Source organism: Schistocerca serialis, chromosome 7 (genome assembly GCF_023864345.2).
Source record: "Schistocerca serialis cubense isolate TAMUIC-IGC-003099 chromosome 7, iqSchSeri2.2, whole genome shotgun sequence".
NCBI lineage: Eukaryota > Metazoa > Arthropoda > Insecta > Orthoptera > Acrididae > Schistocerca > Schistocerca serialis.
In genome coordinates, this window is record NC_064644.1 from 326,278,261 (window position 1) to 326,296,027 (window position 17,767).

At 42.7% G+C, this 17,767-nt stretch overlaps 1 protein-coding gene across 3 annotated transcripts in view; it reads left to right on the forward strand.

Annotated features, from left to right (window-relative positions):
- Positions 1-17,767, forward strand: part of LOC126412803 (RNA-binding protein 33-like) — a 236,302-nt gene that overhangs the window by 57,148 nt on the left and 161,387 nt on the right. For all 3 annotated transcript variants that reach the window (XM_050082581.1, XM_050082582.1, XM_050082583.1), the window contains exon 5: positions 1,494-1,691. In XM_050082581.1, the coding sequence (XP_049938538.1) occupies positions 1,494-1,691 (198 nt within the window). The remainder of the gene's footprint in view (positions 1-1,493; positions 1,692-17,767) is intronic.

A 17,767-nucleotide genomic window follows, 5' to 3' on the forward strand; every position in this document is an offset into this window, starting at 1 on the left:
ATTCGTCCCTCCATTCACGCCTGTCGCGGCACCACTGGAGGCGGGCTGCACGATGTTGGGGCGTGAGCGGAAGACGGCCTAACGGTGTGCGGGACCGTAGCCCAGCTTCATGGAGACAGTTGCGAATGGTCCTCGCCGATACCCCAGGAGCAACAGTGTCCCTAATTTGCTGGGAAGTGGCGGTGCGGTCCCCTACGGCATTGCGTAGGATCCTACGGTCTTGGCGTGCATCCGTGCGTCGCTGCGGTCCGGTCCCAGGTCGACGGACACGTGCACCTTCCGCCGACCACTGGCGACAACATCGATGTACTGTGGAGACGTCACGCCCCACGTGTTGAGCAATTCGGCGGTACGTCCACCCGGCCTCCCGCATGCCCACTATACGCCCTCGCTCAAAGTCCGTCAACTGCACGTATGGTTCACGTCCACGCTGTCGCGGCATGCTACCAGTGTTAAAGACTGCGATGGAGCTCCGTATGCCACGGCAAACTGGCTGACACTGACGGCGGCGGTGCACAAATGCTGCGCTGCTAGCGCCATTCGACGGCCAACACCGCGGTTCCTGGTGTGTCCGCTGTGCCGTGTGTGTGATCATTACTTGTACAGCCCTCTCGCAGTGTCCGGAGCAAGTATGGTGGGTCTGACACACCGGTGTCAATGTGTTCTTTTTTCCATTTCCAGGAGTGTATATATAAAGCAGGGTGTTAGTGTTCATGCCTGGGCTCTCCTCTCAAATCCCTTCATCGATGTCAATCAGATTTGGCATAGAAGCAGCAGGTCTCGGGTACCAACACTGTGGGCATCTTGTGGGAGTAATAGCATCCTGCTTTATTGACCTGTATTGCAGGGGCTACACATTCCGATAAACATGGCTGGGAACAGATTGAGATTAGTAGAGGAGGAGATGGACAGAGTGAGGAGAGGAAGGGGATATGCACGAGGCAGTGGGAGGTGAAGAGGGGTGGTGGGCCAGTGAAAAAGGGAGAAGGAGAGGTGGGGATGGAAAGATGGGAGAAGGATATGGTCAAAGGGAGGGGGAGAAGGAAGGCGCAGTCAAAGTGAGGGGGCAAAGCAAATGAACAAAGAGAGAAGTAGGCGTAGATAGGTAGAGGTGGGAGGTTGAGGAAGAGGTGGACACGGGGGAGGGGGGAAGTAGGAGGTGTGTTCAGTATATGTGTTGAACACATACATGGGCAAAGCTGCAGGAAAATGGCTAGTTATATGAAATACAGCTGAGAATCATGGAACACATGAGTACCTGATTTTGGCCACATTTTGATGACCACTGGTATAAAACGTAAAAATATATATATGTTTGACATTTTGCAAATGTAGTGATTCATACCTTAATGCTTCAGAATAATCATATAACATTGTTTCACATTTTTTTGAATTATTTCATCCCATGTCATTCAATGACATGCAAAGACTTTCACAATATTTCTTGTATTTTATTAATGGTTCATTACATCATAGCATCTGTCTTATTTCAGATCCGAACCACAGTGTAGGTTCCGTCAGTACAGAGAAGAACAATGCAGAAGATGTATCTGCGGAGACTACAACGCATGTGGAATCTGAGGAGGAGGAAGAGTCTGAAATGGAAAGCCGGGATCGTTTTAAGTCTGAGAGAACCAATATTGTTCCCCTGAAGAGCTCAAAGACATTTGGAAATATCCCAGACACTTTAGGTAAATTTGCACTTATCACTTTCGTTTTTAAATTACTTTTTGCTGCTGTTCCATTTTTTATGTATTCATTTTCAGGAGAAAACTTAAAATAAATTATCCATTTTCACTGTACTACTCACGGTCTGGTTAATTAGTGTATGACAGGGAAAAGAGACGAGACAAATGTACAAAGTTCCCACCCATATATGTACTCAATTTATTTTATGTGGTGCAAATCTTTTTAGTTGCAAAGGGCTGACCAAAGGGTTAGTAATAAAAAGGGACTCATGTTGAAATTAAATATTGGAAGGAAATTTAAGCAGTACAGCCTTGAATGAAATTATTATTGGACAAAGCAGTTCCAGATCGAAGTCTGGGCAACTACAGTTACGTCCTTTGTTGTTTTTCTAAACCACTTATATAAATTCCTCAGTTTGTCTTAATTTTTTTTTTTACTAATTTTTGATAAATTGTGTTTTTACTTTCTCAATTAAAAATCAGATATACTGTAAGCAGATTTCATTACTAGTAACTCCTCTGTGGCATATTGACAATGGAAGCGATAAAAGTGGCTATTGGATTGCAGTGCTAGGACAGTGTAGCCACATGAGGTATTTAAATCTTGTTTCTGTGCATGTCAGCTGCCCAGTGCCTTATCAACTATATGCTAAGTGGTCACCATTATTCTTTCCATTAAATTTTGTATTATCATTAACAATAGCTTATCTATGAGATACTATGTTATTGCTGTAGATATCATTGTGCTGCTGCCCCATTTACTAACATCATCTGTGTAAAATGGTAGCAGTTGTCTGATACAATGTTCCAAGTGTTGTTCACATTAGTGTCACATTAGCTATTGCATAGTATATTCACCTTCTGCACAGGAAGCTCATGAACACACAGGATGCTTATTTCCTGCTGCACCCCTTCAGTTTTATAATTGTTATCAAAATTAATCCATGTTTTATACTGTTGATAATCAACAGTCTGCCGTTTTTCTGCCTTGCAGTACTTATCTATCTCATCCAAGTATTGCACAAGAGTCATAAGAAAATGAGGTACTCAGTAATAGACCTTAGTAGAATATGCCTTGAAGCTACAATAGAAGTAGCCGGTGTGATAATGCATGAACAGAAAACTGTAATTGTCTCAATCTATCGAATCCCAGATGAGATAGTATTTATAGAAAAAATTAATACTTTAATATTGTTGTTGTCAAAATATAAACAACATAGAATTGTAATTGTAGGTGATATTAACATGGATATAAGGGCAAAGAGAAAAAATGTAATTAACATGATTAACACTCTGAAGTCATTAAACTATTACTGTCTCAATGAAAAACCCACTAGACTGAATGCGTGCCTTGATATCATAATTAGCAATGTGCAAAGAGACTCCATACAATGTGATGTAATAGAATTAGGAATATCAGATCATGAAGGGCTATGGCTTCAAATAGAAAAGTCAGCCTTCAGTTCTACAGAGAGAAAAGTGACATATAGAATTCTAGGTGAATGCAATGTAAACAAAATGGTAAACCAGTTAAAAGAAATGGATTGGACTCATGTAATGGATAACAAGAAAACGATTAATAAATGTTTTTCCATTTTCCTGACAGAGATCAAGCATATAGTAGAAATGACACGCCCCTTGGTAACAAAAAGGTACCTGAGTAATGTTACACATAAGCAACAAAATACTAACAGGTGGTACACCCCACAGCTTAACAAACTCAGAATACTACTGATGATTATGAAAGACAAATCTCATAACAGTGATAGGGACAGAGAAAATTACACTAAAATGAAAAACCTTTACAGATTAGAAATAAAAAATGCTAAGTGCTGTGCAAATTATGAATATATTTTAAATTCTAAAAATAAATGTAAAGCTGCCTGGACTGTCATTAAAAGAGAAATTAATAATACCAATAAAGAAAGGAGTATCCGTATTGACTGCAATATTCTCAATGAATATTTTGTAAACAGCGTCACCACCCCACCCATCAATTCTGCCTCCGATGCAGAAGCATTGCTCACTTGTGCAAAACAGACAAGAAATGAGAAGTTCACTTGAACCCGAATACCATTAAATGATATTCATAAGTCAATAAACAAATTAAGTAATTCCAAAACAGAAGATTATTATGGACTCAGTAATCTCATCATTGAATGTGTAGCAAAAGAAATTGAAATGCCACTTCTCTCACTCTCAAACAGGGTACGTGATGAAGGAATATTCCCTGACGGTCTTAAGCTCACAGTTACATTGCCTGTGTATAAAAAAGGTGAAAGAAACCTCCCAAATAACTACAGACCCATTTCAATAGTACCAATCATATCCAAGCTAGTAGAAAATTGTGTGCATAAGCAGATATACAGGTATTTTCAAACCAACAAAATTTTAAATGAACAACAGTTTGGCTTCAGGTCACACCTATCAACTGTAAAAGCAGTAGAAGCTGTGGTAAGCAATGTTTATGAAGGGTACGAAAAAAGGGTATCAATGTCTGGAACAGTTACTGACCTAAGTAAAGCTTTAGACTCGGGTGTTACATGACATATTCATCAAAAAGTTAAAATACTATGGCATTTAAGATGACACACTCCGACTATTCAGATCTTATCCAAGCAATAGCTTACAACTTGTATATGCAAATAAACAGAGGTCAGAAATACTCCGTATAGAAAGAGGAATACCCCAAGGCTCTGTTCTTGGACCTTTTCTGTTCATTGTCTATGTTAATGACTTCTCGAATTACATACCGTGTAAGAACATACTATATGCTGATGATATGCCCATTAATAAGTACAGGAGAGAACTTACAGAGTGTACTGGACAAAAATAGAGAAATGATGCAAATGGCTAATTACTGGTGTCAGGCTAACCAGCTGTGCATAAATCAAACAAAAACAGAAGAAATAATATTTAATCTCAAAGTAACTAAAAATGAAAAGAAAACAGTGAAATTACTTGGACTAATCATAGACCAAAAGCTCTCATGGGAAGGACACACCAATTATCTATGTAGTAAACTAGCACGAGTACTTTTCTTATTGTATAAATTAAGAAACAGTGTGAGTAAGCAATTGCTACTCCACTCATACTATGCTTTTTTTTCATTCCCAACTGCAATATGGAATATTGCTTTGGGGTAACTCCCCAGGGGCTGAATGTATTTTCAGATGGCAGAAGAAAGCAATCAGGTGCATGGAGGGGTTAGCACCCAGAGAGTCCTGCAGAAATTATTTTAAATCTCTTGGCGTAATGACAGTGCCAAGCATGTACATATATAACTGTCTAATATATGCCAGAGAAAATCTGAAAAAATTGAACATGAGATGTGATGTGCATGCACACAGTACAAGAAACAGTCATCTGCTTGACTTGCCTTCCACAAGACTTGCTGTAGTCCATAATAACTATAAGTACTCAAGCATAAAATTTTTCAATAAGTTACCATGCCCAGCTCGTACAGTACCAATAAATAAATATAAGAATACATTGCTAACCTGGCTAAAAAACAACGAATTTTATACAACTGAAGAATTCATAGAAACTAATCATCAAAATATATGTTTTACCTAAGAAACTAATCACCAAAATATATGTTTTACCTAAGCTATGAAGAAAATGTTTTGATATTATATATATGTTAAATCTTCAAATTTAACACATATATTTCGGACAACATAACAACACATATAAGTCACTGAGTAAGTGGACCTGTGAACAAGTCGGCATTCGATGAAACACTGAGTCTCAGTCTAGCGGCCACTGCTCGGCTGGCCGCTTAGGTGGCGCAGCTGCTGCATGGCTGGCAGACAGCGCCGCACGTAGAGGACGTGCGTAATTGCGCGGCGGCACTTTGAATAATCGGCGAGTCACAACACTTTTCCCCCCTTTGAAATGGTTGCACTGGTCTTGATGGAGGTGTCCTGGAGATGGCTAACGTCCATAGGCGTTGTTTGACTCACCGTAAAGTCTCGAGGAGGAGGCTTCCCGTACGGACGGAAGTGTCCCCGATGATAACGGGTCGAGATGACAGGAGACGTAGGGGTCGAATCTGCTGGGGCCCCATGCACCAATCCGCCCGTTGCGGCAAGTCCAGTTGATATGACAGGAGACATGGGCGATGTGTCGGCGTCCGTTGGAGGAGGAGGCGAGTAGATGTACTCTGACAGAGGATGGTCCTCCGGTTCCTGCATGGGCACGTCTCCTGGTGGCGTCCATTCTGGTGCTGGCATCGCGATGACGGTGAGAGGGCTGCGATGTGAGTATTGAGAGATGCCAAGATCCTGAGCATCAGGTAGAGCCAAAGGTGGTGTGGCGGCATTCGGAACAGGCGCTGCTGGCACCCGAGGCCGAAGCTGGTCCGAATGACGCACTGCAACACCCGTGTCCGTCTGGATTTCATACAGGCGTCTGCCACGGTGCCGTAAGATGCGGCCCGGGCTCCATTTTGGCCGCCTGCCATATCCCCGTACCCAGACGAGGTCGTCGGCGGTGAACCGGCCAAGTGAAGGCACCCGCGGCCGTGAGGTGGGAGTCTGCAGATGATGAAGTAGCGTGCGGGGCTGTCAGCCATGTAAGAGCTCAGCCGGGCTGTGATCGCCCATGGGGGTGAAACGGTAAGACGCCAGGAACTGTAGAAGAAGTCAGAAGTTTCCGCATCTGAGCCTTAAATGTGCGGACCAGTCGTTCAGCCTCACCATTGGATTGTGGATGGAACGGCGGGGCCGTGACATGCGTAACGCCGTGACGAGCACAAAAATCCGCAAAGTCGGAAGAAGCAAATTGCGGACCATTATCAGTAACAAGAGTAGAGGGGAGGCCTTCCAAAGAAAAACTGCGGGCGAGAGCACTGGTGGTTGCTGCGGTGGTAGGTGACGTGCAACGGACAATGAAAGGAAAGTTAGAGTAGGCGTCAATTACGAGGAGCCAATAAGTACCTAAAAAGGGTCCCGCAAAGTCAGCATGAATGCGCTCCCAGGGCCTCTCAGGTGAAGGCCACGGTGACAAAGATGACTTCGGGGCCGCGGCCTGTGACGCACAAGGGCCGCAGGCAGCGACCATGTGTGCGATTTCAGAGTCGATGCCAGGCCAGTACACATAACAGCGCGCCAGAGATTTTGTGCGAGACACACCCCAGTGCCCCTGGTGAAGGAGGCGCAAGACCGAAGCACGCAAAGACGCAGGTACCACAACACGCGGCAATGCATTGTCAGTGGAGAGGAGGATAACACCATCCCTAGCCGTGAGGCGGTAGCGCAAAGTGTAGTAGTTCCGCAACGGATCAGAAGTCTTAGCGGACGGGCGATCTGGCCAACCCTTCTGAATACAGCGTAAAACCCGGGAGAGGGTAGGGTCAGAACCCGTAGCAGCCGCCAGCCTGTCCCCAGTGATGAGGAACCCTGCCTGATCCGGACCCATGGGAAGGCGAGACAAAGCATCAGCATTCGCATGTTGAGCCGTTGGCCGGAAATGAATCTCGTAATTGAAACGGGACAAGTAAAGAGCCCAATGCTGGAGGCGGTGTGCAGCCTTGTCGGGAAGTGACGTTGATGGATGAAACAAGGAAACAAGTGGTTTGTGATCTGTAACAAGATCAAATTTTGAGCCTTAGAGAAAAACACCAAACTTATGAAGAGCAAAAATGATGGCCAAAGCTTCTTTCTCAATTTGAGAATACTTTTGTTGGGCATCCGTGAGTGTTTTGGAGGCATAAGCGATGGGTTGTTCCGAACCGTCAGAAAAACGGTGCGCAAGGACTGCACCGACCCCGTATTGAGAGGCCGCTGTGGCAAGAACAAGATGTTGGCCAGGTCGATAAGTAGCCAGGCACGGGTCCTGTTTCAGCATAGTCTTTAATTTCCGGAAAGCCGCGTCACATGACGCGGACCAGTGAAAAGGCACGTTTTTATGCAACAGGCGATACAACGGCTGAGCCACCGACGCCGCAGATGGTAAAAACTTGTGATAGTATGCTATTTTCCCCAAGAAGGCCTGCAGTTCCTTAACAGATGTAGGGCCAGGAAGGGCATCGTTCGCAGCAACAGTGTGTTGAAGCGGACGAATACCATCCCGAGAGAGTTGAAACCCCAAGTACGTGATAGATGCCTGAACAAATTGTGATTTCTGAATATTACACTTAAGACCGGTAGTCTGTAAGACATTAAAAAGTGTGCGGAGATTTTGAAGATGTTCTTCAGTGGTGGAGCCAGTGACAGCTATGTCGTCCATGTAATTGATACACCCCGGGACAGGGAGCAATAATTGTTCCAAGAATCGCTGAAAAAGAGCAGGGGCGCTAGCAACCCCGAATGGCAAGCGTTGGTATTGATAGAGGCCGAAAGGCGTGTTAAGGACCAGAAACTGCCGGGAAGCAGCGTCGAGAGGAAGTTGATGATAAGCTTCCGACAGGTCAATTTTAGAAAAATACTGTCCTCCAGCGAGTTTAGTGAACAGTTCTTCAGGACGGGGCATAGGGTAAGTGTCGATGAGGCATTGAGCATTTACAGTGGCTTTGAAATCGCCACAGAGACGAATATTACCATTGGGCTTAGCAACTACAACGACAGGAGAGGACCACTCACTGGAAGTGACAGGAAGCAAGACCCCTGAAGCAGTGAGACGATCCAACTCCCGTTTTACCCGATAACGAAGGGCCACAGGAATGGGCTGAGCCCGAAAAAACTTAGGCCAAGCAGTAGGTTTGAGCGTGATATGAGCTTCAAAGTCGTTTGCACGGCCTAACCCAGGAGAAAAAAGGGACGAAAATGTCGTCGACAAGGAATCCAGTTGAGCATAAGGAATAGCGTCAGAGACAATATTGACAGAGTCATCTATGGAGAACCCAAAAACGCGAAAGGCATCGAAACCAAAAAGATTTTCTGCGTTGCTCTGGTCGACCACAATTATGGGAACAGTGCGAACGACGGATTTGTAAGATACCTCAGCATTAAACTGTCCCAAGAGAGAAATCTTCTGTTTATTGTACGTCCGTAATTGCCGAGTGACAGGGGACAGGAGTGGAGAACCCAGCTGAAGATATGTCTGATAATTGATTATAGTGGCAGCAGAACCGGTATCCACTTGCGTGCGAACATCTCGACCAAGGATTTGGACAGTGAGGAATAACTTCCCTGAAAGGGAAGAAGTGCAATTGACAGACAACACAGAATCAGAATCAGCGTCATGTTCATGAACATCGTGTATGCGGTCGGATTTACAAATGGAAGACACATGACCTTTCTTTTTGCAATTGTGACACACAGCCCAACGTTGGGGACAATCCTCACGTCAATGTTTCGTAAAACACCGCGGACATGAAGGAAGTTGCCGGGGATTTTGCTGCAGTTTCTTAGTGGGTTGTTTACGGCTAGGCCGAGGCTGCGCGTGGGAGCGTACTGCGGCCACGTCGGCCGGCGGGGACGCGCCGCACGCGTCGTCAACAGCGCACAGAGGTTGTATTTCCCCGACGTCACCCCACGCTTCTATTTGCGCCCCAGCGGCGCGAGAAATTTCAAAAGACTGCGCAATGGAGAGAACTTCATCTAGAGTCGGATTCGCCAACTGAAGGGCACGTTGCCGAACTTCTTTGTCGGGCGCCAACCGGATAATAGCATCCCGTACCATGGAATCGGCATAGGATTCTTTGTGAATGTCAGTAACAAATTGACACTTTCGACTGAGGCCGTGAAGTTCAGCAGCCCAAGCGCGATAGGACTGATTTGTTTGTTTTTGACAACGATAAAAGGGAACACGAGAAGCTACCACATGCGTTTGCTTTTGAAAATAGACAGACAGAAGGGAGCACATTTCAGCAAAGGACAAAGACGCAGGATCCTTCAAAAGAGCTAATTGCGACGACAACCGATACATTTGAGGTGAAATCCAGGAAAGGAACAGAGACTTACATGGTTGTTCGCCCGTGACATGAAATGCCAAGAAGTGCTGTCGAAGACGTTTTTCATAATCAGACCAGTCTTCCGATGTCTCGTCGTAAGGTGGAAAAGGAGGTACAGCCAACGACGAGAAACGCCCCGCATTTGATGCCGCGACGAAATCGCGAATCGCCGCTGTTAGAAGCGTTTGCTGTTCAAGGAGATTTTGCAAGAGCTGCTCGACAGTAGCCATGGAACTGTGTGAGTCAACGGTGAAAAGGAAAAATCCAATACCTCATCACCAATTGTTAAATCTTCAAATTTAACACATATGTTTTGGTCAACACAACAACACATATAAGTCACTGAGTAAGTGGACCTGTGAACAAGTCGGCATTCGTTTAAACACTGAGTCTCAGTCTAGCGGCCGCTGCTCGGCTGGCCGCTTAGGTGGCGCAGCTGCTGCATGGCTGGCAGACAGCGCCGCACGTAGAGGACGTGCGTAATTGCGTGGCGGCACTTTGAATAATCGGCGAGTCACAACAATATAAGCTAGTTATTCACTGTGATTCTTTTCTTCTGTGCGTATTTAATTACTGTACAAAACATTGTTTTTCATAATGCTGAAGAAAAGTTCTTTAGTTCCTTTCCTCCCCTTTCTGTAACTGTTTGAATATCGTACTGAAACTAAAACCCTCTGTAAACTTTGACGAAGCCAATTGTATGAAACATACTGAAAGGCTAATAAAAATATTCTATTCTATTCTATTCTAATGTAATAAGATTGATGAACACTATGTGTTTGCTGGGATTCTCAGCTTTACGAGAGATTCACCTATACTAATATTTGTTAGTTAAACCATTCTGCTCCTCCCATCTTGCCTTTAGCCACCAACTGAATAAACTACGATATAACATCAATTATCCATATCAGTTAACTGAATCATTGGTTATCCAAAACTATTGTAAAGGTAGGAGACGAGGTACTGGCAGAAGTAAAGCTGTGAGTACCGGGCGCGAGTCGTGCTTCGGTAGCTCAGTTGGTAGACACTTGCCCACGAAAGGCAAAGGTCCCGAGTTCGAGTCTCGGTCGGGCACACAGTTTTAATCTGTCAGGAAGTTTCACATCAGCGCACACTCCGCTGCAGAGTGAAAATCTCATTCTCAAAACTATTGTAGTTGGTAAATTCAAACTTTCATCTGCTTATACTGTGGCACTGCAGCAGTTTACTCTTCATACCAATCAATGTATGTAACAAACCTCATTCCATTAGAAGCAAGTCAGCTTTTGCTTCTGACAGATCATGCTGTTGTACTATTCACTTTGGCAACCAAATACAAACACATCATTCTCAGTGTTTCTGGTAAACTTGGAATAATAGGCTAGTTGAAGAATGGTGGAAAGGATCAAACTTAGCTGAAGAATATTTAACTGCAAATGCAATAATATCTAATATAAAAAGGAACATTGATTTCATTGCAAAATTTGTGAGCGTATTTGGCTTTGAAGATGGAAGCATGCTCTGAAAAATTATAAAATGGCAGGAAACGAACTGCAGTTTATCAATAGTTCATTCAAGTATTTAGCCAAGACCAACAGTTATTTGCTCCTTGATTTATTACAGAGCACTTGAAAGGAATAAGAAACTACATGGTTATACTAGTTTTAAAATGACTTCTGGCTGTCAAATGTTCTTTAAAACTTAGGTGTGGAATTAGGTAATGGGACACCCAGGATGGAAAAGGTTTTCTGGGATTCAAGGAGTTGAACATCTGAAAGAGCCCCTTTAATAATGTGATTATAAAGTGAACAAAAAATTGTTTAAAAAGTAACAATGCAAAACTGATTTGTACTGGGAGAGAATGCTATCAATTTCCTTAGTTTCTATGAATGAAATATCAGGACCTGGTTGCAGGACAAACAAATTAGATAACAAGTGTGGTACCTAGAAATGTTACCAGAATGCAGAGATTATCTTTCCTAAGAAGTCTAAGAATCTGTGGTGCCATAAATTAAAAAAAAAAATACTGTCTTCTGCTTGAAGCAGAAGTTTTTATGGATAGAGTGAACCAGTTTTGCAGAATGGTATGATACTGTATTTTTCTCTGTGGTCAAAAAGCATCAGCTTACAACTGGGAATTCTGGAACTGTTTTTTGTCGGTTGATCATGCTCAAATCATCACTGAAACATTCCATTGGGAAGAGAGAAAAAATGTTTGAGTTTTTTTAACCTCCATTCATTACCTCAGTCCCTCAACTGGTGGACCAGGGGTATGTGGAAAGTTTAAAATGTTATTACAGAAAGGCATTGCTACATATGGTTCTGATCAGGGAAGATTTTGGGAAAAAGCAAATGAACATCAAAATCAACTTGAGGGGTATTGTGTACATGACAGTAGAAGTTGGGCTGTTATCAATAACTTTACACTAGCTCTTTCCATCAGATGAGGCTATCACTCCGTCTGAAGACCCACCAAACAGCCAATTTGTATCATAACTGGCTGATCTGATTAAAATCTCTTTAGGATTTGAAGAATATGACCAACAAAATGTGAATGTGCTGTTGACTATGCTGACTACTAAGAACTAATGGATGATGAAATCATTGTCAATAACATCAAGGGCCAAAATCCTTGTAACATCAAGGAAAAACCTTACGACAGTTGAATTAAATTTTACCATATTCTGTAGGATTACATGGAGTATAACAAGCGTACATGTAATACAGAACACATTGTACTGACTACTACACAGTGAAACAACTCGTAAACAGTAACACCAAAATTACAAGCACTAGCGAAAATTGATCCAAATAGAGTAAAAGAAACAATGTCCAGTACTAGAGCCTAGGTAATTGTAGCGCAGAGTACAAGAACATGACCATTATGGTGCAGCTAGCGAAGTGAAGCTTGGAGCTCGGGCCACAGTCTAAGCAAGCTGCCGTAGTTCAGATGGGCACCAGTTGGTGTGCTGTGAGCTTTGGCAAGCGCATCTTTATCGCAGACTAACTACAAGAGAAGCAGGTGCTGGGTCTAATGGTCAATTCTAAAACAAACACCAAGGGCTAGCAGATGAGCTTTGAAGACATAGCATGGTGAGGCAGTAGGTAGAAATGGTGCAGTACTGTTTGATCAGCCATATGTCGACTGCACATACTCAGAGTGATGGCTGGACGAGTGGCAGTAGCCACTGCTGGAGGACTCCTGCCAAAGATGGAAATGCCTAGTAATGGAGTAACATGTGGGAGTTACAGCACACATTGCAAACAAAAAAGATTCAGTACTATTTTTATCCCAAGGAGCAACCATTTCGATTAGCATTATTTTGCTCAACATTTTTATTTATTCTTGACCATGACTGTGTAGAGTTCTTGGACATCTATGTACTGCAGTCTGGATTAATGCTTGGAAATAAATATGGAGAGTTTCCTCAAAGACGTAGCCTATACATGCTTCAGAAGCGTTATGTTTAATTCAACAATGTAGGAAAAGACAGATAGGTACTTACTGTAAATAAGATATGTCATGTTGCAGACAGGCACAATTAAAAGACACTTCACAAAGCTTTCGGCTACAGCTTTCATCAGTAAAAGAGAGACACACACTATCCACACACACACAACCGCCAGCTCCAGCATCTCGGGCTGTAATGTTTAAGTTATCGTAATATAGGTATGTGACATTACAGTTCTCTATAGATCTGACATAAGAGTGCAGATGTCAATATGACAGTTCAGTGTATCACAAGAGAATTAATACATTTTTAAACATTCACTTGTTTCTTCAATTGCTTACAGTGTTTACAACTGTAGCTCCTCAATGGCTGATTTGCTACTCCGACGTAGGGCGATGATCCTTGCAGAGTGGATGAATGCCCCCTGCGGGTACTTCCTGTTTTGAAAGTTAACATGATCATTGTCCCACCTTGAAGACATGCATCATCCCTCAGGATGACTTTCCACATGCAAAATACATAGCAAAATCATACAGAAGTTGTGCTCTCCTATTATTAAATCATTATATCGTTTTATTTTTTTTTTGAGCATCATTTGTGGGAAAGGTAAACATAGTGTTACATATCACTCTACTGGTGTGATATTTAGTATCACATCATGCTTTCTAACACCATTGTTTACAAAGAACAGTCAGTCAGTGGGGTATGTTTTGTATCTTGTTCTTATAGTATTAAATTCATCGTGCTTTTCATTTACATTCTTTACTGTTTCTAAAAGTGTTCATATTTAGCTCACTGATGAATCTGTCTTCTTTAATTGTTTATTTCGATTCTGATGATAGAAATACCTTATCATCACAGACAGTTGACCTTCTATTTTAACTACATGTTATTTTGTAATCACATGTACTAATGTTGGTAATAATGTTATCGGTGTTTTGTGCTCATTAAAAATTGCAGAGTGCCGTGGTCTGTGAGCACTAGTCATTTGACCAACCCAAATATACCGAAATTTCTTGAATGCTCAGATGAATGCAAGTGCCTTGAGTTCTGTGACAGAGTAGTTTTTCCCTGAGCGCAAGACCCCTCTGCTGCCAAGAGAAATTGTCTTCTAAGAAGAAGAGTCTTCCTCATCATCTGTTTGAAAGAGAACTGCACCTAAACCAGACAAAGAACTGTCTGTCATGAGACAAAATTCTTTTGTTTGATCAGGATGTGACAGAAGGATTACATTGATTAGAGCATTCTTTATCTTGTTAAATTCTTCTTGTGCCTCCTGGTCTCAGTCCGATACACTGTTTTTCCCTGTCAAGGTGCAAAGATGAGGGATGACAAGTACACTCATGTTCACAAACTGCTTATAGAGGTTGCAGAGATGTAAATATGCTCTCAATTGCTAAGCAGCAGCATTGCACACTCCGCTATCAATGCGATTTTCTCAGGGTCCTGTCGTATTCCATCAGCTGATACAATGTACCCTAAGAACTTTATTACTTTCTGTCCAAATTGAGACTCCTCTAAATTCACAGTAAGACCCGCATTTTCGAAAACCTTCAGTAGTCTGTGAACACTTTATTCTGTTGTTCGCATAACTTTTGTGTGATGAGAATATCATCAACATAATGTGATACCTGTGCCCATAAGTCGTCCAGCAAAATGCTGTTTAGCCCTCTAATAAATGTGGCTGAAGATACATTCAGCCCAAATGGAAGGTGCCAGAACTGGTAGCAATTACCGTAACAGTAAAAGGCTGTGTACTGTCTACAAGAATGATCTGAAATGATCAGCTAGAAGCTGGCATGGAAATCAATCAATGACAAAACTTTCACACCTTGGAAGCACTGTAACAATTCATCCAGGCTCTCCATCCTGTCCATCTCTGATGCGATGACAGTGTTTATCTGTCTGGAATCCAAGACAAGGTGAACCATTTTATTTAGTTCATGCTCAACCTGCTCCTTATGTGCGTAGGGAATCGGATATGGGCAAACAAAGAACTTCTGATGTTCCTGTACCCTAAACTTGTAGACAAATCCTTTAATTGCACCTTGTGCCTCAGAGAAAATCTGCTCGTGTCCCCCGCAAGAACTGAAACAATTCCATACCCGCACCAGCAACATTCCAACTCAAATTAACCAATGAGGATGGCATTTCTTTTGTGTTCCTTATTCGGGCAACTCGACCCATTAATGCAGCGAACTATGACCTCTTGAGCCAGTCAAGCCTTGGATTGAACGCAAAAACTCAGGCAGCTGACTTCAGATTCATGATGCAATATGCATTCATTAAATATGAGGGTAAGTCAATTATTATCCGGAATTTAGTTATATTTTTGTTTATTTTGGTAGTACTCTTGTTTTACATTGATGACACGTGCTCTGTTTATTTTTTGTTGTATCTTTGCAATTTTCAAGCTGCTAGGTTAGTTTCATTATCGCTGCTGTGCTGTTAATCATGACTTCTCCGCTGTCTATTTGCACCAAAGAAGAGCAATGTCCATATTTTGTGATCGGAAGGCGTATCGGGCCGAAATTCATCGGAGACTTTCGATACAGTACGGAAACGGTGTTTTGCCACAGCAGAGTGTCTACGAATGGATTGAAAAATTCCAAAATGGCCGCTAGATGAAGGAGTCAGACGACCACGTACCGCCACAAATGAAGAAACCATTGAGTGAAATTATTCTCTTAGACACACGATTAGCTATTGACGAAGTGGCACATTGTCTGCAAATTAATCACAGTTCTGCCTACAAAATCATCCACAACAAGCTTGGGTTTCATAAAGTTTGTGCAAGATGGGGTCCCAAAACAGTTCACACAGTTGCATAAACGAACGCACTTGGACATCTGCAAAAACATTTGGATCGCTATGGTAATGAAGGGGACAACTTCTTAGACAGGATCATTACTTGTGACGAAACATGGATCCATAATTACAAGCCGGAGAGTAAACGGCAGAGCATGAAATGGAAACACCCAAATTCGCCATGCAAGAAAAAGTTCAAGACCCAACCGTACGCAGGAAAACTGATGCTTACGGTTTTTTGGGATGCACAAAGTCCAGTACTGGAACATTATGGGGAAAGAGCACAACAGCAAACAGTGTACATTACAGTGAGATGCTTTCTGCCAGGCTAAAGCCTGCAATTCAAAGCAAACACTGAGGATTGCTGTCAAAAGGTGTTGTGTTGTTGCACGACAATGCCTATCCGCATACTGCTGCCCACACTGCTGAAACACTCCAGAAACTCAAATTTGAAGTACTGGATCATCCTCCATATAGTCCCGATCTTGCCTATTCTGACTATCACTTGTTTGGTACACTCAAACAGGCGTTAAGGGGCTGTCGATTTGCCTGGGATGAAGCAGTGAAAGAAGCAGTGCATTCTTCGCTCGTATCTCAACCGAGAACCTTCATTTATGAGGGCATCAGGAAGCTTGTACAACAATGGACCAAGCATGTTGAAACACAAGGAGATTATGTCGAAAAATGATGTTCTCGTAAGTTTCCTATTTGATTACAATAAAATTTTTTAACTACTTTCTGGATAATAATTGACTTACCCTTGTACAATATCCAAAAATTTACCATCAACCTGGACCATCATAGTTCCTCCACCCATGTCAATCTCTGCATGGAAGGTATACGTAAAGTCTGTTCCCAATACAACAGAGACATTTAATAGGTGGGCAGTATAAAAATTAAACTCAAACTCTTTCCCGTGACAGGTAAAAGTTAGTCGAGTCTGCCTGTGTATTTCAATGCTCTTCCTGTGTATCACTCCCCTTACTTTTGTTTCCCTCTGCCAAAAAATAGGCCAAGCATTGTCTTCCTCACATTCCTGAAATGCCACCTTGCTTATAATTGAGACGGGGGCTACCAGTGTCAATAATGCACTCAAGTCGCACTTCCCCAGTTGCATTTGCAACTACTGGGCTGATTGCCATAACCTTCGCACAGGAGACTTTCTGCAAAAGTTCCTCCCTAATGCCACCCTTTTGTACAATGCATGTTCATGTGGCCTTGCCATAGTCTGCTCCAGAGCCTCATCCTTTGCTTTTGCTGACAGTCATTGCTGATTGTGACCGCTGGTTGTGTTTGGGGTTTGCTGGCTTGATCTGAACTCCTGTAGGAGGCCCTGTGACACCGTTGTTAGCATGTCTTTCACGACGAGATTGGTTGCAGGTCTCATGGCTAGTATGTTCATTTTGGTGCCTGTGATTTTCGTGGCTGCCATTATTTTCTTGGTTCTCATAATGCTGTCTTTTACCATAATTACCATAATTTTGTTGGTTAACATGATTTCGTTGATTAGTGTAATAATACCTATGTTCCGTGTTGTTATTATGCCAGTTCTGATAAGGCTGATGTGTTTCATTCTCATATTGGTCATGGCCCCCCCCCCCATGCGGTCCCATCTCATGTTTCCGCCACGGCTGCGACTGTGGTTGCGACACATCTGTCTATGCAAATATGATCCTCTATACTGTGCGCCATCGCCTATATCATACTGCAGTTTATGTAGCATGGTTCTAAATCCCTCTATTTCATCTTTAGATCTTCGTGCAATAATGATATGGCTCAAGGTCATTGGTAACTTCATTATGAAAATGCGAATTAGTTCTGCGGGTCCATAAGTACAAGAACTGATTTTCGTGTAGTATATCTTCGAATAACTGAGCCAGGCTTTAAAAGCCTGATTGATGAAAGTTACCTCACATTGGTAAGCCAATAGAAAAAACTGTTGG